Consider the following 25,876-nt stretch of genomic DNA (forward strand, 5'->3'; position numbering starts at 1 on the left):
CTGCAATCTCCCCAAATCCACACAGGAAGACCAAAGATCGCCACCGTGTGTGGAAGCTCCCGCTCTGTGTCAGGCACTATGCCAAGTGGTCACTGTGATTATTTCGTTTCTTCCCCAAAACAACCCATTAATGTCCCCACTAGACAGATCAAGAAACTGAGGCTTTAAGAAGAGGTGACTCTCCAAGGTCACCGAACTAGGATGTAGGGAGCTGGGCCCCAATCTAGGAGAAGACCAGGGATGGGCTTGGGACTCCACCACTGCCCAGCTATGTCGCCTCCACAGAACTCCTGTCCCTCTGGGAGCCTCAGTCCCCTGCACTAAAACACAGGGTTTATCACAGCACCCTCCTCTTGAGTCTGTTTCAAGGATTAGCTGACTGCCCTCAGGGTCTCCAACCCAGAGGTTCCCCTTCTACGTGTGAAGCCCAGAGACACACTTGCTCATGTGCACAAAAGACAGCAGGGATGTAGGGCAGGGGACAAAGCACACAGCAGGGGACTGTTTAATACATGATGACGCTACAAGCCAGGCAGAACACCAGAGCAGGAACAATTCTGTTTGTTTGTTTGTTTGTTTGTTTTGAGACAGTCTCACTCTGTCGCCCAGGCTGGAGTGCAGTGGTGTGATCTTGGCTCACTGCAACCTCTGCTTCCCAGTTCAAGCGATTCTCCCGCCTCAGCCTCTCAGGTAGCTGGGACTACAGGCACATGCCACCAAGCCCGGCTAATTTTTCTATTTTTAGTAGAGACGGGGTTTCTCTACATTGGTCAGGGTGGTCTCAAACTCCCGACCTCAGATAATCTGCCTGCCTTGGCCTCCCAAAGTGCTGGGATTACAGGCGTGAGCCACCGCACCTGGCCTGTGCTTCGTTTTTAATGAGCACAAGCTTATGCCTAACAACACAGAAGACCCCACTGCCGTTCCTGCGTTATTTTGCTCCCTGGCTCTTATCAGCCTCTGACATGCTATTTACTTTACATATTGATGTTGTTTTGTGTCCATCTTTCTTCCCCTTTAAAACATCAGCTTCTCCCAAAGGTGGGGACTGTTATCTTGGTCACTGCTATAACCCAGGATCTAGCACACAGTAGGCACTCAATAAATATTGGCTGAAATGAATAAGGGAAGGACAGATGGTGGTAAAAACAAAAAGGTTGGGAAGGATGTGCTTATTTATGAGACAAATAAATTCACAAAATATGGCGTGATTGGTGCCTGTGGGAAAGTATAAACACAGATTTGAAGGCTTCTCAGCAGTAGAAGTGAGATCAGGAAGACAGCGACCACTTTCTTAATACTTTATCTACCATTTTTTTTTTTGAGGTGGGGTCTCACTCTGTCACTGAAGCTGGAGTGCAGTGGCGCAATCATAGCTCACTGCAGCCTCCACCTTCTGGGCTCAAGCAATCCTCCCACCTCAGCCTCCTGAGTAGCTGGGACCACAGGCATGCACCACCACACCTGCTAATTTTTTAACTTTCTGTAGAGATGAGGGTCTGACTATGCTGCCCAGGCTGGTCTCCAGCTCTGGGACTCAAGTGATCCTCCCACCTCGGCCTCTCAAAGTGCTGAGATTATAGGCGTGAGCTATGGTGCCTAGCTTTATCATTCTTTATAACAAAATGCATTCGTTCTATGAATATTATTAATATAGGTAAAAATATAATTTATGTAAGGCAGCTGTCAGCTAAATCAAGAATGTGAAAAAAGTCAACAGGATAAATGATTGGATTATTTCCACAAATAAATAGTGTTTTTTTTTTAAATGGGGAGGCAAAACTGTTAGAAATTAAAAGATTTAAGAGCCATTAAACCAAATGCATAGTGTGTGCTTTGCATATAAATTCAAATAAATCAACTATGAAAAGATATTTTGGGTCAGGCATGGTGGCTCCGGCCTATCTCAGCACTTTGGCCAGAAGGGAGGCTTGAGGCCAGGAATTCAATACCAGCCTGGCCAATATAGTGTCTCTACTGTTAAAAATAGAAAACAAAGCCAGGCACGGTAGCTCATGCCTGTAATGCCAGCACTTTGGGAGGCCAAGGCGGGTGCATCACCTGAGGTCAGGAGTTCAAAACCAGCCTGGCCAACATGGTGAAACCCTATCTCTACTATAAATTAGCCAGGCATGGTGGTGGGCGCCTGAAATCCCAGCTACTCCAGAGGCTGATGCAGAAGAATCGCTTGAACCCTGGAGGCGGAGGTTGCAGTGAGCCCAGATGGTGCCACTGTACTCCAGCTTGGGCAACAAAGTGAGACTCCATATTGAAAAAACAAAAAAAAAAAAAAAAAAAGGAAAAGAAAAATAAAAAATAAATTTAAAAATATATATATTTTGGAGACAATGAGAGAAATGTGAATATGGACTATATATTACAATATAATGAAATTAATAATATCATAAGATATGGCAATGGAATTTTTGTTAAGTTAAAGAAAAAAAAAAAAAACCTATTGGCCAGGCACAGTGGCTCACACTTGTAATCCCAGCACTTTTTGAAGCCAAGGCAGGCAGATCACCTGAGGTCAGGAGTTCAAGGCCAGCCTGGACAACATGGCAAAACCCCATCTCTACTAAAAACAAAACAAAAAAAATTAAATGGGTGTGGTGGTGGGCACCTGTAGTCCCAGCTACTTGGGAGGCTGAGGTAGGAGAATCACTTGAACCAGGGAGGCAGAGGTTCCAGTGAGCTGAGATCACATCGCTGCACTCTAGCCTGGGCGACAAGAGAAAACTTTGTCCCCCAAAAAACAAGCCTATCTATTGGAGATAAATAGTGATGTTTGAGTGAAAGGATACAATATTTTGCTTTAAAACACTTCGGTGCAGAGTGGGATGTAGGTATGGGATTAGTAAAATAAAATTGGTGGCTAGGCACCAGGGGCTCATGCTTATAATTCTAGCACTTTAGGAGGCTGAGATGGGAGGATTGTTTGAGGCCAGGAGTTTGAGATCAGCCTGGACAACATAGCAAGACTCTATCTCTACAAAAATAAAATACATTAAAAATATAGGAGTGCAGAAGACTTATTGAGAATAAAAGAAAAATATTAAAAATAAAAATAAAAAAATATATATACCTAGTACATACACAAATTAAAAAGTTAAATAAATAAAAAGTTGGCAAGTACAACAAGATTCAATATTGAAAATGATTGAAGCTGCGCAGTGGGCACCTGGGGGTCTATTAATCTACTCCTTCTCTCGTGCATATGCTTGAATTTTTCTAAAATAAATTTTTTTTTTTTTTTTTTTTTTGAGATGGAGTCTTGCTCTGTCGCCCAGGCTGGAGTGCAGTGGCCGGATCTCAGTTCACTGCAAGCTCCACCTCCCGGGTTCACGCCATTCTCCTGCCTCAGCCTCCCGAGTAGCTGGGACTACAGGCACCCGCCACCTCGCCCGGCTAGTTTTTTGTATTTTTTAGTAGAGATGGGGTTTCACCGCGTTAGCCAGGATGGTCTCAATCTCCTGACCTCGTGATCCGCCCGTCTCGGCCTCCCAAAGTGCTGGGATTACAGGCGTGAGCCACCGCACCCGGCCAAAAAAAAAAAAAAGTTTTTTTTTTTAATGAAAATAAAAACAGTTTTTTGGTTTCTGTTTTTTTGTTTTTTGTTTTTTGTTTTTTGTTTTTGAGATGGAGTTTCATTCTTGTCGCCAAGGCTGGAGTGCAATGGTGTGATCTCGGCTCACTGCAACCTCCACCTCCGGGTTCAAGTGATTCTCGTGCCTCAGCCTCCTGAGTAGCTGGGATTACAGGCATGTGCCACCACACCTGGCTAATTTTTGTATTTTTAGTAGAGATGGGTTTTTGCCATGTTGGCCAGGCTGGTTGCAAACTCCTGACCTCAGGTGATCCACCCACCTTGGCCTCCCAAAGTGCTAGGATTACAGGCACGAGCCACCGCGCCCGGCCAAAAACAAAATTTTAAATGATTTTGAAAAGTTCCAGCATGGACCGGGTATGGTGGTTCACACTATAATCCCAGTACTCTGAGAGGCTGAGGTAGGAGGATTGCTAGAGGCCAGGAATAAGTCCCAGCATGGACTTGTCCTTCTGTACTGACTGCTGACATTGTCACCAATGTACAGAAGAGGAAACCGAGGCAGAGTAGTGCAAGTTACCCGAGGACCTGCCACACATAGAGATGACCATCGACAGGTCATGGGAACAGGAACTGGTCCTCTGCAGTTCCGTTTCCCTTGCCAAGCCCCGGACACTTTTCTGTTCCATTGGAGGAAAGGAAAGGGTCAGATGTAAGAAAGGGCATAGGTCAGGGGGAGAAACGGAGCAGGGAGAGGTGGGCGTGAGGGCAGGGGTGGGACTGACCGTGATGGCAGGGACAGCAGGGCCTGAGGAAGCTTCCGTACCCCTTCTTGTTCCTTCCTGTGGATTCAGGATGAAGCACTCAATGAGGATGCCAGCCCATAAGATGATAGGGTGGCTGGAGAATGTCCTAGGTTCCCTGTTCTGAGGGTAGAGGGGCTGGGGGCCTGGACCCCTGGGTCTGAGGGAGGAGGGGCCTGGAATCCTGGGTCTGAAGGAGGTGGGGCTGGGGTCCTGGACTCCTGGGTCTGAGGGAGGAGGGACTAGGGGTCTCCCGGGTCTGAGGGAAGAAGGGCTGGGGCAGTCTTCTGTTCCTAAGAGGATGGCCTGGGCTCTCACCCGGGCCTTGAGCAGCCGCTCCCTCTCCGCCATGGCCTGCTGCAGGAGCCGCTCCATGTGGGCAATGTCCGGGTGGACGGCCCCACAGCTAGGAGGAGGGAACACAGACGGGGTGGGTTACAGTGGCTGGGCCTCTTCTCCCATCTCCCCACCTTCTCCCTGACGTCTCACCTATTCCCACGGCCACAGTTCAGCAGCTGGTAGAGGGGATATCTGCCGGAGTCCCCCACTGCTGGCGGGAGAGCTGAGGCCTCCAGGGATTCTAGGATAGAGGGGACCAGGTTACGGGGCTGGATACACCCTGGCCTGAGCCCCTCCACTTCTCCCCCTGCAGGCAGAGGTGCGGGTTTCCTCCATCGTCTGCTGCAGGATGGGTGCTGATGCGGGAAGGAAGCGGGGAACAGGGGGATCCTCACCAGTACAATGGAAGGACAGAGGTCGGGGGGATCCTCTCTGGCTCGCCCTCTCTCCCCTTTTCCGGTGCAGGCTCCCGGTCCTCTGGAGGCCAATGGAGCCCTGAAAACACAAAAGGCCCATGAGCATAGGAAAAAGGCTTGATCGCCACCCTAAGTCAGAGCACTGTCCAGTGAAACCACCACCCAGTCAGCACAAATCAAAACGCTACTGTCGACATATGCTGAGTGAAAGGACCTCACAGGGGTATGATCCCATTTATAATGTCAGGCCGAGCGCAGTGGCTCACGCCTGTAATCCCAACACTTTGGGAGTCCAAGGCAGGTGGATCACCTGAGGCCGGGAGCTCAAGACCAGCCTGGCCAATACGGCGAAACCCCATCTCCACTAAAAATACAGAAATCAGCCGGGCATGGTGGCGGGCGCCTGTAGTCCCAAATACTCGGGAGGCTGAGGCAGAAGAATCGCTTGAACCCAGGAGGTGGAGCTTGCAGTGAGCTAAGATCGCGCCACTGCACTCCAGCCTGAGTGACAGAGCGAGACTCCATCTCAAAAAAAAAAGAAAAGAAAAAAAGAAATGTCCCGAACAGGCAAATTAACATAGAAATGGAAAGTAGAATAATGGTTGCCCGGACTGAGGTAGATGGGGGAACCGAGAGGCTAAGGGATGCAGGGTTTCTTTTGGGGGGTAATGAAAATGTTCTAAAATTGATTGTGGTAATGTTTGCATAACTTTGAATATACTAAAAGACACAGAACTGTACAATTTAAATGAATGAATTGTATGGGGACATGAGTTATGCCTCAATGAAACTCTTTCTAAAAAGCCCACTGTGGGTCAGGTGTGGTGGCTCATGCCTGTAATCCCAACACTTTGGGAGGCTGAGGTGGGTGGATAACTTGAGGTCAGGCATTCGAGACCAGCCAGGCCAACATGGTGAAACCCTGTCTCTACTAAAAATACAAAAATTAGCCAGGCATGGTGGCACGTGCCTATAATCCCAGCTACTCAGGAGGTTGAGGCAGGACAATTGCTTGAACCCGGGAGGCAGAGGTTTCAGTGAGCCAAGATCTCACCATTGAAATCCAGGATGACAGAGTGAGATGCCGTCTCAAAAAAAAAAAAAAAAAAAAAATCCCACTGCCTCCGGGCACAGTGGCTCACACCCATAATGCCAGCACTTTGAGAGGCCCAGGCAGGCAAATTGCTTGAGCCCAGGAGTTGGAGACCAGCCTGGGCAACATGGTGAAACTCTGTCTCTACAAAAAATACAAAAATTAGCCGGGCGTGGTGGCACGTGCCTGCAGTCCCAGCTACTGTGGAGGCTGACGTGGGAGGATCGCTTGAACCCAGGAGGTCAAGGTTGCAGTGAGCTGAGACTGTGCCACTGCACTCCAGTCAGTCTGGGCGACAGAGAGCGAGCCTGTCTCAAAAAAAATAAATAAGTAAAACATAAAAACAAAAACCCCACTGTGCTAGTGGCTATGTAGGAAACCCAGATGTCCTCACGTAATACTGGGGGTGTTCTACTGGAACAAGCTTTATGGAGAGCAACTTCGCTTTTTAAAAAAAAATCTGAATGACAAATGCATAAACCATGGAGCCCCAATTCCACTCTAGAAATTCAGCCGATGGTACACTCATACACATGCAAAGTGATCTGAGTTGGAGGTCATTCCCTGCAGTGCCATCTGTGCTAACAAAAGCATGGAGACCACCTAAGTGCCCATCAGAAGGGGACAAGGTAAATGAACCATGGCTTATGCACTCCATAGACCTTTTTTTTTTTTTTTTGAGTTGGAGTCTCACTGTGTTGCCCAGGCTGGAGTGCAGTAGCGCAATCTCGGCTCATTGCAACCTCCACCTCCTGGGTTCAAGCGATTCTCCTGCCTCAGCCTCCCAAGTACCTGGGATTACAGGCGTGTGACACCACGCCAGGCTAATTTTTGTATTTTTAGTAGAGATGGGGTTTCACCATATTGGTCAGGCTGGTCTCTAATTCCTGACTTCAAGTGATCCACCTGCCTCGGCCTCCCAAAGTGCTGGGATTACAGACATGAGCCACCGCACCCAGCTGACTCCACGGACAATTCTGCGGTGTAGAACAAGAGGAAGATGCATCCTATATCCAGAGAGAACATAAGATCCAAAAAAGAAAGAAAGAAAAAAAAAACACAACATAATATCCAAGAGAAAAGCAAGGCCAGGTGTGGTAGCGTGCACCTGTAGTCCCAGCTACTTGGGAGGCTGAGGTGGGAGGATCACTTGAGCCCAGGAGGTTGAGGCTGCAGTGAGCCATGATCGCGTCACTGCACTCTAGCCTGGGCGACAGTGAGATCTGTCTTTTAAAGTTTTTTTTTTTTTAAAGCAAGTACAGAACAGCGTAGAATAAACTAGGTATGCATAAAAAGAGGGGAAAAGTATGTACATGACTAGCTGTGTCAACACAGAATATCTCCGGGGAACACATGGGAAATTGGGAACCCTGGTGACCCTCAGGAAGTGAACAGCGTAGGAGGGGGAACAAGAGCCGCAGAGTCTTCTCTGAATATCCTCCCACACCATGTGAATTTTGAATGAGGATAATGTTAACTTTTTAAAAACAAATAAACACGACAACTAAATGCAACCTGTGTTCCTGAGCCAAGAAAAAAAGTTTGTTTTCTTTTTGTGAATTTTTTGCTAGAAAAAAACACTGGTGGGACCAGGAACAGTGGCTCATTCCTGTAATTCCAGCACTCTGGGAGGCCAAGGCAGGCGGATCATCTGAGGTCGGGAGTTCAAGACCAGCCTGGTCAACATGGTGAAACCCTGTCTCTACTAAAAACACAAAAATTAGCTGGGCGCGGTGGTGGGCACCTGTAATTGCAGCTACTCAGGAGGCTGAGGCAGGAGAAGTGCTTAAACCAGGGAGGCAGAAGTTGCAGTGAGCCGAGATCACACCACTGCACTCCAGCCTGGGCGACAGAGCAAGACTCTGCCAAAAAAAATAGAAAGAAAGAGCAAGTGAGCCAAAAGAAAGAGAGAGAGAGAGAGAGAGACAGACAGAGAGACAGACAGAGAGAGAGACAGAGAGAGAGAGAGAGAAAGGAAGGAAGGAAGGAGGGAGGGAAGGAGGGAGGAAAGAAAGAAAAGGAAGGGAGGGAGGGAGGAAAGAAAGAAAAGGAAGGAAGGAAGGAAGGAAGGAAGGAAGGAAGGGGAAAGAAAGAAAGAAAGGGGGGGAAAAACATTGGTGGAACAACTGACATTATAAATAAGATCTGTGGATTCTAATAGTATTGTCTCAGTGTTAGTTTCCTGAAATTGATCATTGAACTGTGGTTGTATAAGAGAATGGGCTTGACATTAGGTAGTAAATTTAGGAATATTTAGGGGTTAAGGGGAATCATGGGTAAGAAAATAATGGGCCAGGCATGAAGGCTCACACCTGTAATCCTAGCACTTTGGGAGGCCCGGGGAAGGCAGATCACTTGAACTCAGGAATTTGCAATATAGTGAGACCCTATGTCTACAAAGAATACAAAAATTAGCCTGGCGTGGTGGCGCATGCCTGTAATCCCAGCTACCTGGGGGACTGAGGCAGAGAATCACTTGAGGCTAGGAGGTAGAGGCTGCAGTGAGCCAAGATCGCACCATACACTTCACTCCAGCCTGGGCGACAGAGCAAGACTGTCTTTTTTTTTTTTTTTTTTTTTTTGAGACGGAGTCTCGCTCTGTCGCCCAGGCTGGAGTGCAGTGGCGGGATCTCGGCTCACTGCAAGCTCCGCCTCCCGGGCCCACGCCATTCTCCTGCCTCAGCTTCCCGAGTAGCTGGGACCACAGGTGCCCGCCACCACACCCGGCTAATTTTTTGTATTCTTAGTAGAGACGGGGTTTCACCGTGTTAGCCAGGATGGTCTCGATCTCCTGACCTTGTGATCCGCCCGCCTCAGCCTCCCAAAGTGCTGGGATTACAGGCGTGAGCCACCGCGCCCGGCGAGACTGTCTTAAAAATTAAAAATTAAAAATAAAAACTCTGGGAGTTGAGAAATGTTAGCTCCACTTCATGGAGAGGAAACTGAGGCTCAAATCCCTGACTTTTTCTTGACTTTTTCTTGACTTTTCTTGACTTTTTCCTTCCTTTCAGCCATATTCCCAGCACTTCCTAGCTGGGAGATCTTAGATACTTGGCACTGAGGAACCAAGTGGGCAGGACAGACCCCAGCTTTGTCTGCATGGCACTTATGTTGTAGGAACCGCATAAGCCATCAGCAGGCCATAGAAACAGGCTGGTTCGGGTTCAAATCCCAGCTCTGCCACTTCCTGGGTGCATGTCGTAGACAAGTCATTTCTCTTCTCAAGCGACGTGTCCTCTCTGTAAAGTGGGTAACATCTCACTGCCCTTCCTGGGTTGTTGCAAGAATTAAACGAGTGACCTCACACAATGCATGTAGAAGCATGGGTGGCCCCCAGGTGAGATCCAGGAGCTAAGCAATGAGATCCACATTGGTGGGTACAGGGTACACCTGGGCTTAGAGGCCTCCTGTGCACAGGAGCCAACAACTCAGGTGACAACTCCATAGGACTGGACATGGCGTCCCACCAAGTATTTTCATATATGCAATTTACTAATAAGGGTAATTGCTATTCTAAGTCACGTTGCCTGGCAACACAGCTGACACCTACCTTCATCAGGTTTCCAGGGGTAGCAGCTAGAAAGTTAATTTCCCATACAGAAGAACATCTGCTAACCCTTCACCTGAATAATGACGGAACCTGCTTGTGGGGGTTCCCAAGAAAAAATGAAATTTTATATATTAGGTTGAGCCAGGGGAATTGCCAGTATACAACTGTTTCTTGCCTCCAAGTAATAGCAATTCCATAAGGTTCAAAGTGATAAAATGGTTTAGAATAGACCCTGACCTATATTAAGTGTGTTAAAATTAGTATTATTAATATTGATTAGTAAATAACAATATTTTTTTTTTTTTTTGAGACGGAGTCTTGCTGTGTTGCCCAGGCTGGAATGCAGTGGCACGATCTTGGCTTACTGCAAGCTCCGCCTCCCAGGTTCATGCCCTTCTCCTGCCTCAGCCTCCCGAGTAGCTGGGACTACAGGCACCCGCCACCATGCCCGGCTGATTTTTTGTTTGTTTGTTTTTTAGTAGAGACGGGGTTGCACCGTGTTAGCCAGGATGGTCTCCATCTCCTGACCTCATGATCTGCCCGCCTCGGCCTCCCAAAGTGCTGGGATTACAGGCGTGAGCTACTGCGCCCCGCCACAGAGTCTCACTCTGTCGCCCAGGCTGGCATGCAGTGGTGCGACCTTGGCTCACTGAAACCTCCATCTCCTGGGTTCAAACTATTCTCCTGCCTCAGCCTCCTGAGTAACTGGGATTATAGGCACGCACCAGCACACCCAGCTGATTTTTTTTTTTTTTAAACAAAGCCTAACTCCGTCACCCAGGCTGGAGTGCAGTGGCATGATCTCGGCTCACTGCAACCTGCACCTCCTGGGTTCAAGCAATTCTCCTGCCTCAGCCTCCTGAGTAGCTGGGACTACAGATGTGCGCCACACCTCGCTAATTTTTGTATTTTTAGTAGAAACAGGGTTTCACCATGTTGGCCAGGCTGGTCTCGAACTCCTGACCTTGTGATCCGCCTGTCTCAGCCTCCCAAAGTGCTGGGATTACAGGCGTGAGCCACCGCGCCCAGCCAATTTTTTGTATTTTTAGTAGAGATGGGGTTTCACCAAGTTGGCCAGGCTGGTTTTGAACTCCTGACCTCAAGGGATCCACCCACCTCAGCCTCTGAAAGTGCTGGATTACAGGCATGAGCTGCCGCACACTGTTATTATTTATTTATTTATTTATTTATTTTTGAGACACAGTCTTACTCTGTCGCCCAGGTCTCAAAATCCTGACCTCAGGTGATCCACCCGCCTCAGCCTCCCAAAGTGCTGGGATTATAGGCATGAGCCACCATGCCCAGCCCACACACTCGTATTCTTTTTTTTTTTTTTTTTTTTTCTTTTTTTTTTTTTTTGAGACGGAGTCTTGCTCTGTCACCCAGGCTGGAGTGCAGTGGCCGGATCTCAGCTCACTGCAAGCTCCTCCTCTCGGGTTCACGCCATTCTCCTGCCTCAGCCTCCCGAGTAGCTGGGACTACAGGCACCCGCCACTTCACCCGGCTAGTTTTTTGTATTTTTTAGTAGAGACGGGGTTTCACCGTATTAGCCAGGATGGTCTCGATCTCCTGACCTCATGATCCGCCCGTCTCGGCCTCCCAAAGTGCTGAGATTACAGGCTTGAGCCACCGCGCCCGGCCCACACTCGTATTCTTAACAGCATTGCTTAAAGTTGATAAAAACCTCAAATCACAACTTGCAGAGGGAGGGCTGTTCCATGTCCCCACAGTGGAATGTCAAGCCCAGAGTGATTAAGAACCTAGGCTCTAGGAGGTTGGGCGTGGTGGCTCACACCTGTAATCCCAGCACTTTGGGAGGCTGAGGCAGGAAGATTGCTTGAGCTCAGGAGTTCAAGACCAGCTTGGGCAACATGGCAAAACCCCGTCTCTACACACACACATACACAAATCAGCTGGGTGTGGTGGCTGTAGTCCCAGCTACTCCAGAGGCTAAGTTGTGGGATGGCTTGAGCCTGGGAGGCAGATCATGTCACTGCACTCTGGCCTGGGTGACAGAGGCAGACCCTATCTCAAAAAAAAAAAAAAAAAAAAAAAAGGGAAAAAGAACCTAGGTTCTGAACACAGAGTTCCTGGGTTCAAATCCCAGCTCTTCCACATACTAGCTGGTTAAACAACTTAACCTCTCTGTCATGGTGTTTTTGCCATGGAAACAAGAACCTAGCTCACAGATTTGTTGCAAAGACAAATCAGTAAGCCAATCAGCATGAAGCATTTGCAACCACGCCTTGCACACTATAATGACTCAATAAAACCATTGTTATTATTATTGCTTTTGTTAATATTATTATTATTGTAAAGTCATTAAAAATGAGGCAACTCTAAATATATCAATATAAAACAATCTCCAAGATAGAGTTAAGTCAAAAAATAAAAACCTGTGGGCCAGGCATAGTGGATCACACCTGTAATCCCAGCACTTTGGGAGGCCAAGGCAGGCAGATCACCTGAGGTCAGGAGTTCAAGACCAGCCTGGCCAACATGGCAAAACCCCATCTCTATTAAAAATACAAAAATTAGCCAGGTGTGGTAGCACACGCCTATAATCCCAGCTACTCAGGAGGCTGAGGCTAGAGAATCACTTGAACCCAGGAGGCGGAGGTTGCAGTGAGTTGAGATCACATCATTGTACTCCAGCCTGATCAACAAGAGTGAAACTCTGTCTCAAACAAATAAATAAATAAATAAAAGCCAGTGAGACCCTATTGCTGCAAATTGGGCCCATGCATGGTGGCTCATGCCTGTAACCCCAGCAATTTGGGAGGCTAAAGCAGGAGGACCACTTGAGCCCAAGGGTTCAAGACCAGCTTGGGCAACATAGGGAGACCTCATCTGTACCAAAATAACTTCAAAAATCAGCTGTGCTTGGTGGTGCGTGCTTGTGCGTGGTTGTGCGTGGTTGTGCGTGGTGGTGCATGGCGGTGCATGGCGGTGCGTGGCGATGCGCGGTGTGTGGCAGTGCATGGTTGTGTGTGGCGGTGCATGGCGGTGCGTGGTGATGCGTGGCTGTGTGTGGTGGATGAGGTGTGGTGGTGCGTGGTTGTGCGTGGTGGTGGGTGGTTGTGTGTGGTGGTGCAAGGTGGTGTGTGGTTGTACATGGTGCGTGGCTGTGGTCCCAGCTACTCAGGGAGGATCACCTGAGCCTGGTAGGTTGAGGCTGCAGTGAGCTGTGATCCCACCATTGCACTCCAGCCTGGGCAACAGAGTGAGACTCTGTCAAAAAAAAAAAAAAATGCTAGAAGAGGACTTGAAATGTTCTCAACATACAGAAGTGATAAATACTTGAGATGGATACCCCAAATACCCTGACTTATTATGCATTCTATGCATGTAACATCATATGTACCCCATAAATATGTTCAAAATATATCATTTTTAAAAAGAAAAGCCAACTAGTAGCTAATACACATCTTTTTCAAAAGGACGGGTTGAATATCCCTTCTCGGAAATACTTGGGACCAGAAAGGTTTCAGATTTGGGATTTTCTTTCAGATTTTGGAATATTTGGGTTGAGCATCTGTAACCTAAAACTCTGAAACCCAAACTGCTCCAATGTGCATTTCCTTGGAGCGTCATGTAGGCACTCAAAGAGTTTCAGGTTTTCGAGCATTTTAGATTAGGGATTTTTTTTTTTTTTTTGAGACAAAGTCTCACTCTGTCGCCCAGGCGGGAGTACAGTGGCCTAATCTCGGCTCACTGCAACCTCTGCCTTCTCAGGTTCAAGCAATTCTCGTGCCTCAGCCTCACATCACCATGCCAGGCTAATTTTTGTATTTTTGGTAGAGATGGGATTTCACCATCCTGGCCAGGCTGGTCTCGAACTCCTGACCTCAGGCTATCCGCCCACCTTGCCCTCCCAAAGTGCTGGGATTACAGGCATGAGCCACCGTGCTGGCCGTCTGTTGTAACTGTTAATGAGCTGCCCCCCGATCCCCACAGTTTTAAGGAAGTCTAGAAGGATTCTCAAAACACAAGTAGCTGCATTACTTCTGAGAAGGGGAGACCTTCTTATTAAAATACACTGTTCGGTTGCCTTTAAAGTCTACTCCTGGGTGCACATGTTCCCATTTCACCAGGGCAGGGGTGGGTGTTACGCAGAAAAAAATAATAATAATAAAGCTGGAGTCATAGGAATATCCTCTTGGCCAGCCTTTCCTATCCCCCCACCCCCGTATAGAAAATCAGAGTGGAAGTTCTGGAGACCCCAGTTTGGGGACTCTGCTCCTAGCCCCTCCCTCCCCGCTGACCAATAAGACATATGGGGAAACAGAGGCAGTGGGGGAGGTACCTGCAGGGAGCTGTGGACAGAGAAGAGGCAAGAAGAAGTAGGGGTGGCAGCGGAGTGGGCCGCGGGGTCCTGGAGCACCAGTAGCTGGTGGTCTGTCTTCTGGGTGAACAGCAGCTGCAGGAGAGGGGGTAAAAGTTCGTGGGAGCAGGAGGGACCCCAGAGCAACCATGAGTTCCCACACGCTCTGGCCCATGCCTCTAGTGCCACCCATTTCTCAGAAAGAAAAACTAAGGAGAGATGGAATGTGGTCCTTAGTGTCCAGTCTCCCAGCATAGGGCTGTGGGCAGAGACTGCTGGCTCCCTGAGGAGGGGCTGGGGGCCTGGACTCCTGGGTCTGAGGGAGGAAGGCTGGGGGCCTGGACTCCTGGGTCTGAGGGAGGAAGGCTGGGGGCCTGGACTCCGGGGTCTGAGGGAAGAGGGGCTGGGGGCCTGGACTCCTGGGTCTGAGGGAGGAGGGGCTGGGGGCCTGGACTCCTGGGTCTGAGGTAGGAGGGGCTGGGGACCTGGACTCCTGGGTCTGAGGGAGGAGGGGCTGGGGGCCTGGACTCCTGGGTCTGAAGGAGGAGGGGCTGGGGGCCTGGACTCCAGGGTCTGAGGGAGGAGGGACTGGGGCCTGGACTCCTGGGTCTGAGGGAGGAGGGGCTGGGGCCTGGACTCCTGGGTCTGAGGGAGGAGGGGGCTCAGGGCAGGACCCCTGATCTGAGGGAGGAGGGGCTAGGGTCTGGACTCCTGGGTCTGAGGGAGGAGCTGGGGCCTGGACTTTCCAGTCTGAGGGAGGAGGGACCGAGAGGCATACAAAATCCCCATACCTTAGTGAGGGCTGGGTTGGGCTCAGAGAAGTCCCCGCCAGGTGTTCCCTGAAGGCAATTGAGCTCGAGCAGCCGGCTCCGTTCCTACCAGAAGATATGGACAGCTACGTGTCAAAGTCAGAATGGGCTGTCCTAGCTGCTTTCCCTAATGTCAGGAGACATCCGGGGTGCGGGGAGGTGGTGGGGTGCCCCAGGGGGAAGTGAGGATGGTAGGGCAGGTGCCAGGGAGCTCACCTGTGACAGGGCCTGAAGGGCCTCCTCCTTCTTCCGGCTCAGCCCCCGGCTCTCGGCTGCCATCTGTTCCCCCAGTGACTTGAGCTGCTCTTCAAGGACCCGGATTCGGCGCTGCAGAGCACCCTGTCCCGGTTACTCATCTGCCAAGGCCCCAGCCACCCTCCCACAGAACCACGTCTGCCTGGAGGGCTGGGGTTTGCTCCAGCCCCTCCCAGAGACCACGGGATCGGAGCATCCAGGGCTGGGGACCCAGCGTTCAGCTCCCTGGACCGTCTTCCCTTTTGAGGGTCCAGAAGAGATCTGGGAAAGATGAAGAGAAAGGGATGGACAGAGAGAACAGCAACCAAGACAGGCCCCAAAAGACAGAGATGTAGACAAAGATTCAGGGAAAAGAAAAGATAGAAATAGAACAGAGACAAATAGAGACAACCCGAGACAAAGGAAAAGCCAGTGAGACAGGAAAAAGATCCAGAAACAGATGGGGAAAGGAAACCCACAGAAGAGCTTTTTTTTTTTTGAGACGCAGTTTCGCTCTTGTTGCCCAGGCTGAAGTGTGATGGCTCAATCTCGGCTCACCGCCACCTCTGCCTCCCAGATTCAAGCAATTCTCCTGCCTCAGCCTCCCAAGTAGCTGGGATTACAGGCATGCGCCACCACGCTCGGCTAATTTTGTATTTTTAATAGAGACGGACTTTCTCCATGTTGGTCAGGCTGGTCTCGAACTCCCAACCTCAGGTGATCTGCCTGCCTCAGCCTCCCAAAGTGCTGAGACTACAGGTGTGAGCCACTGAGCCCGGTCGAGCTTTCTAATCCAAAACTTTGGGAAACTCTGTGTTAAATATGGTCAAACATGCCCATTTTTTTCCCAAGGGTCTGACAAGTCAGACCCTTGAATGTGAAGCTCCCAGGAGGGATCTATGGAGCATCTTTTTGGAACAGAGGCAAAGAATGTGGTGGTGAATACCAAGTTTGTTCAAATCCTGGCTGTGGCGAGGCACGGTGGCTCATGCCTGTAATCCCAGTACCTTGAGAGGCCAAGGTGGGAGGATTGCTTAAGCCCAAGAGTTTGAGACCAGGTGAAACCCCATCTCTACTAAAAATACAAAACTTATCCAGGTGTGGGGGCTCGTACCTGTGGTCCCAGCTACTCGAGAGGCTGAGGTGGGAGGATCGCTTTAAGCACAGGAGGTCGAGGCTGCAGTGAGCTGTGAACATGTCACTGCACTCCAGCCTGGGTGACAAAGTGAGACCCTATCTCAAAAAATAAAAATAAAAAACTCCTGGCTCTATCCCTTACTAAAGAAACTTTGAAAAGATTACTTAAGCATCTTGACCTTCAGCTTCTTTATTTATAACATGGAAAAAAAAAAACAACGTAATAGGACTTGCCTCAATAGGTTTGTTGTAAGGATTCAATGAGGAAATGCTCATGAAACATTCAGGACCATATCTGGCACATAGTAAATGTTTCATCAGTACCAGCTCTTGTTGTTACTATTCAGAAGAACATGACAGGTAGGAAACGAGGACAGAGAAAAAGGCAGACACAGAGCAGGGGAGACAGAGAGGAGCAGCAAAGGGGGCAGCGCTGGTCGGGCATGACTCACTCTGTGCTGCGCCGTGCTGGCCTGAAGTTCCTGGACCTTGGGGTCTGGCGCCTGGGGCCCAGGGCGGTCCCGATCCTCCTCCTCCTGCCGGCTCTCCCGCTCCAGTTGCTGGAACTCCAGGTCCTCATAGGCGCGTTGGGCCACATCCAGTTGTTCCCTCATCTATAGGTCGGAACACAAAAAGGCTGGAGGTCTGGATCCCTAGCGCCCCAGGGAGTAGGGTGCTGGGGCTGGGACTCCTGGTCAGAGGAATAAGGTGACTGAAGACCCGGATTCCTGGGTCCTGGGGGAGGAGGGGGCTAAAAACCAGAGGGCCAGCTGGGCACAGTGGCTCACACCTGTAATCCCAGCACTCTGGAAGGCTGAGGCAGGTGGATCACCTGTCAGGAGTTCGAGACCAGCCTGGCCAACACAGTGAAACCCTGTCTCTACTAAAATTCCAAAAATTAGCCGGGTGTGGTGGTGCGCACCTGTAGTCCCAGCTACACGAGAGGCTGAGTTGGGAGAATCGCTTGAACCTGGAAGGCGGAGGTTGCAGTGAGCCGAGATCGCACCACTGCACTCCAGCCTGGGCAATGGGGCAAGACTCTGTCTCAAAAACAAAAAAGATAGAACCAGAGGGCCATTACCTCCTGCACACGCTGCAGAAGCCGCTCGCGCTGGTCCTCTGGCTGGGAGTCGAGCTGTCCCTGGGCCTCCCGGAGTCTCTGGCGAAGACCCTCTAGGCGATCCCGTTCCTGGCTCAGCCGCCTCTGTTCCTGAAAGAACAACCAGGTTCTCAGCCTCAGCTTGAGCGTAGAGGGGGAAGCAGCGGCCGGCCACATCTCAGAGCCTGCCTGGGGTGGCAGCTTTACAAAGGCAGGGACTTCATCTATGTGGTTCACTCCTATGCAGGCCTGCCTCACAGTCAGAGCCACGATTTTAAAGAAATGAATGAGGCCAGGTGTGGTGGCTCACACCTGTAATCCTAGCGCTTTGGGAGGCCAAGGCAGGAAGCTCTCTTGAGCCCAGGTGTTTGAGATTAGCCTGGGCAACATAGGGGGAGCCAATCTCTACAAAAAAACAAAAAAATTAGTGGAGTGTGTTAGTGCATGCCTGTAGTTCCAGCTACTCAGGAGGCTGAGGTGGGAGGATTCCTGGAGCCAGGGAGATTGAGGCTGCAGGGAGCTATGTTTGCATCACTGTTCCAGTCAGGGTGACAGAGGGAGACCCTGTCTCAGAAAAGAAGAGAAAGAAGAGAAGAGAAGGAAGAGAAAAAGAAAGAAAAAGAAAGGAAAGGAGGAGAAAGGAAAGGAAAGGGAAGGGAAGGGAAGGGAAGGGGAGGGGAGGGGAGGGGAGGGGAAGGGGAGGCCAGGCGCAGTGGTTCACGCCTGTAATCCCAGCACTCTGGGAGGCCGAGGCGGGCGGATCACAAGGTCAGGATATCGAGACCATCCTGGCTAACACGGTGAAACCCCGTCTCTATGAAAAATACAAAAAATTAGCGGGGAGTGGTGGTGGGCGCCTGTAGTCCCAGCTACTCCGGAGGCTGAGGCAGGAGAATGGTGTGAACCCAGGAGGCGGAGCTTGCAGTGAGCCAAGATTGTGCCACTGCACTCCAGCCTGGGCAACAGAGCGAGACTCCGTCTCAAAAAAAAAAAAGAAAGTGAGAGAGAAAGAAAGGAGAGAGAAAGAAAAGAAAGAGAGAAAGGGGGGAAGGAAGGAAGGGAAAAAGAAAGAGAGAAAAGAAATGAATGCAAAACATATTCTTGCTATGTGATACGGTGGATGCAGAAGTGGATTGTATCTGGGCCCTGCCCTCCAGGTGGGACCACAGCCAGTTGGAAAGATTGGGGCAGTAAAATCCAGAGACTGTGGGAACCTAGAATGAGGAACAATGTCAGCCAAAGGTTGAGGCTGCAGCCTGCACTCCAGCCTGGGTGACAGACTGAGATCCTGTCTCAAAAATGAAATAAAACAAAACAATCAGGGAGCATTTGGATCTGGGAAAATAAAAGGAGCTAGAAGAGCATTTTGGGCAGAGGAAACAGCTTGGCACAAATGCATGAAAGTTGAAAAGTACAAGAAGTCTGGGGGACAAACTCCAGCCAGGGAGGAAGAGGATGTGGTGGTGGGAAGAACATGGTGGGAAGAATGTGGTGGGAGAGGATAGTGGGAAGGCCAGCTCGTCCAGCTCACGGGGGGTTTGGTCAACCTGGGGATATGGGGAACCTCAGAAGGACTGAAAGGATGGAGTAGGAACTAGGAATCATCCCTCAGGGAGGTGGGTTAGAGAGGTGGAGAGCAGCTCCCTCGGGAGTCCTCCAAGCAGTGAGGGTGAGACCTAAGCTGGGGTCTGGGTGGTAGGGCTGAAAAATAGATGGACTAGACAGAGAAGATCAGGAAGCAGAATGGATAGGACATGGTGGCTGATGGGCTTGGAGGTGAGAGATAGGGAAGTGTGCAGGGCAAAGTCCAGGACTCTGGCCTGGTGACCAAAGGGACAGCAAGACAAACAGTGTGGAGAAGGGAGTTGCTGAGGTCAGCTTTGGATATGGTGAATGAGAAGCAGCCAGACTCCTGGGTCAGAGGGAGGAGGGGCTGGGGCCTGGATTCCTGGATCTAAGGAAGGAGGAGCTGGGGGTCTGGACTCCTGGGTTTGAGGGAGGAGGAGCTGGGGGCCTGGACTCCTGGGACAGAGGGAGGAGGGGCTGCAACTGAGATTTCTGGATCTGGGTGAGAAAGGAGTACCTAGTAGCCAGTACCCTAGGAAGAAGGGTACATTTCTCTCTTTGGAGAGAAGGCCTGGGAGAAATACGTGATCTTTGAGGATAAATGAGGGCCCAGGACCCAGCCTCAGAAAATTCCAACATACACAACACTTGCAAATAAAAAACTGACAAAATCACAAGTCACCATTTTCCAACCTATAATGGTAACCAACCCAAGTAATGACCGCTGATGATGTTACAATCTTCAGATAGAAGTTTTTTTTTTGAGATGGAGTTTTGCTCTTGTTGCCCAGGCTGGAGGGCAGTGCTGTGATCTCGGCTCCTGGGAGCTGCAACCTCCACCTCCCAGGTTCAAGCGATTCTCCTGCCTCAGCCTCCCAAATAGCTGGGATTACAGGTGCCTACCACCACACCCGGCTAATTTTTTATATTTTTAGTAGAGATGGGGTTTCATCATGTTGGTCAGGATGGCCTTGAACTGCAGTGGCTCATACCTGTAATCCCAGCACTTTGGGAGGCCAAGGCAGGCAGATCACCTGAGGTTAAGAGTTCGAGACCAGCCTGACCAACATGGAGAAACCCCATCTCTACTAAAAATACAAAATTAGCCAGACATGGTGGCGCATGCCTGTAATCCCAGCTACTGGGGAGGCTGAGGCAGGGGAATCGCTTGAACCTGGGAGGCAGCGGTTGCGATGAGCCAAGATCACGCCATTGTACTCCAGCCTGGGTGACAAGAGCGAAACTCTATCTCACGAAAAAAAAAAAGAGAGAGAGAGACCAGGGTGACCTCATGAGGTCTGGACAACCAGAGATGAGGTTCCTGACACCGGCTCAGGAAGCACTAAAGCACTTCTGAATATGATCAAACTTCTCCCTCTAACCAACACTTGCTAGCAGAAACAGGCATCAAGGGCACCACAGGCATGCAATTGGCCATGCTCTGCCTGTGGGACAGAAGACTGGGTTTTTCTAATAAACAATATGGGGAAGACACAGTGGGTGGGAACCACCAGAGATAAAACAACAGGGAAGACATATCAACCAATCACACTGACCTTTGGGGACTTCATTCAAACAAGCTACCTGTTAACTGGCATTTTGAGACTCTGGGAAACACAAAAACTAACCAGAAATAAGACAATACTAAGAACTTATTAGTGGTTTTTTTTGTTTTGTTTTGTTTTGTTTTTGGAGACACGGTCTTGCTCTGTCATCCAGGTTGGAGTGCAGTGTTGTGATCACAGCTCACTGCGGCCTCTACCTTCTGGGCTCAATTGATCCTCCCACCTCACTCTTCTGAGTCTGAGGCCACAGGCACATGCCACCATGCCTGGTTAATTGTATTTTTATTTTTCACAGAAACAGTGTCTCATTATGTTGCCAGGCTGGTCTCACAGTCTTGGGCTCAAGCGATCCTCCCACCGTGCCCCGCCATCTCCCAAGTACTGGGATTACAGGTGTGAGCCACCTTGCCTAGCCAAAAAGGATTTCTTATCTGTCACTGATACACTGTAAACATATGTACAGGCCACATGACGTCTGGAATTGGCTTTTAAAACTGGGGATGGAAACAAATGGGAGATAATGAAAGGAGAATGTAAGAATATTAATCATTGCTGAAGCTGGTGGGCACAGGACATGGGAGCTGCCTGACTATTGTGGGTTTGGAAGTTTTCTTTTTCTTTCTTTTTTTTTTTTTTTTTTTTTTTGAGACGGAGTCTCCTTCTTGTTGCCCAGGCTGCTGGAGTGCAATGGTGCAATTTTGGCTCACTGCAATCTCCATCTCCCGGATTCAAGCGATTCTTCTGCCTCAGCCTCCCAAGTAGCTGGGACTACAGGCACCCGCCACCACGCCCTGCTAATTTTTGTATTTTTAAGCAGAGACGAGGTTTCGCCATGTTGCCCAGGCTGGTCTCGAACTCCTGAACTCAGGCAATCAGCCCGCCTTGGCCTCCCAAAGTGCTATGATTACAGGCGTGAGCCTCCGCTTCCGGCCGGTTTGGAATTTTTCACACACTCACATTTAAATAGCAAACGGACAGGGGACGAAGGAAGAACCCCAAAAATCAAGCCCAGGGAGGGAGGAGGAAAACCAGGAGGGGCATCTGCCCCTCACTCTCTCGGAAGCCCAAATGTCTTCCTTTGGGGAATGGGGACAACCCCGGGGCGCAGGTGGCTAGGAGCACACCAACATCCATGGACCAGGAAGGACGCTGCTGCTGAAGACCCTGTGAGCCAAACAGACCTGTTCCCGCTGCTGGCGGCCGCGCTGCTCGGAGGCCGCCTGCTGCCCCAGCAGCTCCCGCAGCTGCTCCTCCTCCCGGCGAGCGGCCACTCGCTCCCCAGCCAGCTCACCCCGCAGCAAGGCCACTTCCACCTCCATCTGCGGAGAGAATGCCAGGGCTGGGGGCTCGGACGCCTAGGTCCAAGGAAGAGGCCCAGGGCCTTAACTACCGGATTCGAAGGAAGGATGGACTCCAGGGACCTGAACTTGGAGGGAGGAAGAGCGGAGGGCCTAGAATCTGATCCCATCGGAGGAAAAGGCTGGGAGTCCGGCTTTGCGGGTTCCCCTTGAGTTGGGGCCAGGCTTCCCAAGGGGTCCGCAGCCTCACCTCGATCCTTAGCTCCTTCCTCTGGCGCTGTAGCTCCTTCACTCGCTGCTCCATCAGGGCCACGCGAGTCAATGCCTCCAGTTGCTGTCCTCGCAGGCGCCGCGCCGCCCCTCGCACCCCTTCCCCCGAAGAGGTGGATGAGGCGGGTGTGGACGCAGTCGCTGTCGGAGGCGTAGCCTCGGGCTAAAGTTGAGGGGGCGTGGTTAAGTGGAGATGCCTCGCCCCCTGCAATCACTAAGTAGGTCTGGTCCCCACCCAACATCCCCCTCTGCGGGTCTCAGTCCACTTACCTAACACAACCACCACTCCCACAATCTGTCGCAGGCTCTTTTCTTTCTTTCTTTCTTTTTTTTTTTTTTTTGTTTTTTTGTTTTTTTGTCCTGAGATAGGGTCTCACTGGCTGGAGTGCAGTGGCGCGATTACGGCTCACTGCAGCATCGACCCCCCGGGCTCAAGGGATCCTTCTGCCTCAGCCTCCTAGGTAGCTGTGACTACAGGCGCGCACTACCACCCCAAGATCTTTTATTTATTTATTTATTTATTTTTATTTTTTGGTAGAGAGGGGGGTCATGCTATGTTGCCCAGGCTGGTCTCGAACTCCTAGGTTCAAGCGATTCTCCCACCTCGGCCTCCCAAAGTGCTACGACTGCAGGCGTGAGCCACCGCGCCCGGCCTCAGCCTCCTGTATTCAAGGTTGGAGTGGGGGAGGGTGCAAGTCCAGTGACCACCCAACCACACGGACCACAGAGGCTTGCAGTACCCTATGGAGGGTGGGCGGATGTAAAGCCGACTTATGAAAGGTGTTTCTTTTTCTCTATCCAGGCCCTATTCTCTTGGCGTCACTTTCTCGTAGTGCCTGGATCTATCTCTCTCTCTCTCCACCCGACCCCAGTCTCTCAGATTCGGTATCTGTCCACTGCCTCTGAATCACTAGATCTTTCTCCCTCGGAGTATGTCCCTCTCTCGAGGTTTTTCTCTATTTGTTTCTCTGAGCATCTCTGCCGTTTATTTCTGGGTTTCCCTCTGTCTCGATTCCCCTCTCTCTGACTCTCTGTCTCTAGTCTCACTGTGTCTCTGTCTTTTTTGGGTCTGTGTCTCTCAGTCTCCGTGTCTCTGGGTCTCTGTCTGGTTCTTGATCTCTCTGCATCTCTTACTCATTTGGTTCTCTCTGTTCAGTAGTCTCTCCTGGGTCTGGATCCCTCTGTCTCTGAGTCTCTGTCTATCTGGTCTCTCTCTCTCTCTCTCTCTCTCTCTCTCTCTCTCTCTTTCTCTCTTTCTTTGTCTCTCTTTCTTTCTTTCTCTCTCTCTCTCTGTTTCTCTCTCTCTCTCTCTCTCTCTCATGTTTAGAGATAGGTTCTGCTCTGTCCCAGGCTGGGGTGCAGTGGCGCAATCATAGTTCACCGCAGCCTACAACTCCTGGGTTCAAGCGATCCTCCTGCCTCAGCCTCCCGAGCAAGTGGGATTACAGGCACGTGGCACCGCGCTTGGACAATTTCCTATTTTTTTCTAGAGACGGGGATTTGCTATGTTACCCAGACGTGTCTCGAACTCCTGGGCTTAAGCGATCCTCCCCTTGGCCTCCCCAAGTGCTGGGATTACAGGCGTGAGCCACCTATCTGGTTCCTCTATACCCGTCTCTCTGTCTCTGTCGCCCGTTTGGGTCTTGTCTCCGTTCTTGGGGCCTCCCCGTGGCTCTGTCTATCTGGTTATGTATCTGGTTTCTGTCTGTCTGTGTCTCTGCCTCTCTGGCTGCGTGTCCTGGTGTCTGTCTCTCAGTAGTCTCTGTTATCACTGGGTCTCTCTCCCTGTCTCCGGGTCTGTGTCTTTCTGGTTTTCCTCTACCTGTCTACCTGTCCGGCCACCTGCTTGAGTCCCCGTCGGTCCAGGCCCCCCGCGCTGATACCCTCGGGCCCCTCACCGCGTCGCGGCTGCTCTCCGTGCTGCTGCCTTCTCCCACTTCTTCTTCTTCCTCCCCCTGCTTCTCAGCTCCTCCGCGGCTCGAAGGTTCCGCCAGTACCTTGGGAGCCTCCTGTTCCCGGGACTCCTCGGGATAGCCCTGGGGCTGGATCTCCACGTCGCACTCCGGGACCGGCGGCGGCGGGGTCCCTTCGGCGGGGCTGCTCCGCGTCCCCATGGCCGCTCGGGCTCCTGCGGGGTGGGCGGGACCAGGCGCTCCGGGGGCGGGGCCTAGGAGGGCTGAGCGCCGCTCGCGTCTGCTCCGGGGCGCGGAGACCCCCCCAGGAGGCGGGGCCTAAGAGTTCAAAGGATTGAACTGAGCGTTACGGAGGCGTGTCCTTAAGTTTCCAGAGGCGGGGCTAGATGGTTCCAAAGCAACACGCCCCCGGAGACGGGACCGGAATTTGAGTCCGGGTCGCAGCTCGCCCCCTACTGGCCTCTTCGACCCCGCCTCCCCTCCTTCATCTCCCAAGTGTCAGGCCTCGTACCCTCCCAGCGGCCCCCCACAATCCCTTGGACTCGCGTAGAGCGACCCATCTTCTCCCTCCGAGACTCAGCAGTTCGGCTCCCGCCCCGTCCTTCCCAGAGCCCCGTAGTCTTAGTCCCGACCCCACTGTGCAGGGCAACAGCGCCCATGCCGCCTCACCCAGGGGTCCAGGAGTCGGGGCTCCCAGGATGCCCTTCTCTGAACAAGCCAGGAGTCGGAGTCCTTGAGATTCCGAAGTCCAACCGCCACCTCCCCACAGCCTCGGCCCCCTCACCAGCTCAGGCTTCGGCGCGCTCCGCTCTGCGCGCTGGGCACAGCCGCTTCTGCCTATGAGACAGGTGGCAGGGGAAGAGGGAGGAGAGAGGCCGCCCCGTCCCCCTCCCCAGCAGCCCGGAAGTGGAGGGGGGGACAACAGGTCCAACAGCTCCCGAGGGAGGAGGGAGCCACGGGCTTGCCCCACCCGCGGCTTCGGCATCCGGCCATCCCGGCCCCACCGGCCCCACCCTCGTGGAACTCAGCATCTCGACCTCCCAGTCTCCCTCGATCCCCTCATTCCTGCCCCACTGGAGGAGTCTTGGCCACCGCTGTGTGGGCACCTCTCTAATGTCCAGACCCTGGGAGTTCAGAAAGGAAGGCAGGAATGGAGATGGGGACGTCTCCCCTCTAATGAGCCCTTCAGAAGGGCCCTGACCGGTTTGGGGAGCTGGACAAGGGGAAGGGGTGCCCTGAACTGAGTCAGAGACCTGCCAAGAGACTGAGGGAAGCATACCGCCACCCCCCAACACTTTGCTACGGGGTGGAGAGCGGAGGTTAAAGGTCTCAGCCAGACCCTTTCCTCTCTGGGCAAAAACAGGAAAATAACTGGTATATGAAAAGGGATGATTAGAAGTCAAGAGCTGTGCTAAACACTTTATACCCGGTCATTTAATTTCACCCTCAAAGCTGCCCAGTGAGAAAGTCATTACTACCTCCATTTCTTTTTTTTAGTAGACACTGGGTTTCTCCAGGTTGCCCAGACTGTTCTTGAACTCCTCGGCTCAAACAACCTGCCTGCCTCAGCCTCCCAAAGTGTTGAGATTACAGGCGTGAGCCACCGAGCCTGGCCTACTACCTTCATTTTATACTTGGGGATACAAGCTGAGGAGGACAAATGCACCCAAGGTTGGCTGGGCACAGAGGCTCAGGCCTGTAATCCCAGCACTTTGGGAAGCCGAGGCACGTGGTTTGCTTGAGACCAGGAGTTCAAGGCCAGCCTGGGCAACATGGAGAAACCCTATCTCTACCAAAAATACAAAAATTATGCCACACGTGGTGGCACACACCTGTCATCCCAGCTACTGCAGAGGCTGAGGCAGGAGGATCTCTTGAGCCCAGGAGGTCGAGACTGCAGTAAGTCTTGAATG

The 25,876-nt window shown here is 51.3% G+C and overlaps 1 protein-coding gene across 6 annotated transcripts in view; it reads right to left on the minus strand.

Moving 5' to 3' along the window:
- The window catches only part of PHLDB3 (pleckstrin homology like domain family B member 3), a 31,315-nt gene extending 6,517 nt beyond the window's left edge, over nt 1–24,798 (minus strand). For 2 of the 6 annotated variants that reach the window (XM_045378811.3, XM_065534526.2), the window contains exons 1-13: nt 24,748–24,798; nt 23,949–24,281; nt 22,031–22,213; nt 21,664–21,801; nt 17,334–17,462; nt 16,705–16,866; nt 15,098–15,208; nt 14,864–14,947; nt 14,055–14,168; nt 5,085–5,184; nt 4,840–4,930; nt 4,669–4,756; nt 4,333–4,389 (exon numbers count right to left, since the gene is read on the minus strand). In XM_045378811.3, coding sequence (XP_045234746.2) covers nt 4,333–4,389; nt 4,669–4,756; nt 4,840–4,930; nt 5,085–5,184; nt 14,055–14,168; nt 14,864–14,947; nt 15,098–15,208; nt 16,705–16,866; nt 17,334–17,462; nt 21,664–21,801; nt 22,031–22,213; nt 23,949–24,164 — 1,473 coding nt within the window. In that variant the 5' untranslated portion in view covers nt 24,165–24,281; nt 24,748–24,798. Of the gene's footprint in view, nt 1–4,332; nt 4,390–4,668; nt 4,757–4,839; nt 4,931–5,084; nt 5,185–14,054; nt 14,169–14,863; nt 14,948–15,097; nt 15,209–16,704; nt 16,867–17,333; nt 17,463–21,663; nt 21,802–22,030; nt 22,214–23,948; nt 24,282–24,632 lie in introns of all 6 variants that reach the window. The other 4 variants (XM_065534523.2, XM_045378807.3, XM_065534524.2 and 1 more) reach the window with 4 other exon arrangements.
- Between the last annotated feature and the right edge of the window lie 1,078 nt (nt 24,799–25,876).

This window comes from Macaca fascicularis, chromosome 19 (assembly GCF_037993035.2).
Source record: "Macaca fascicularis isolate 582-1 chromosome 19, T2T-MFA8v1.1".
Lineage (NCBI taxonomy): Eukaryota > Metazoa > Chordata > Mammalia > Primates > Cercopithecidae > Macaca > Macaca fascicularis.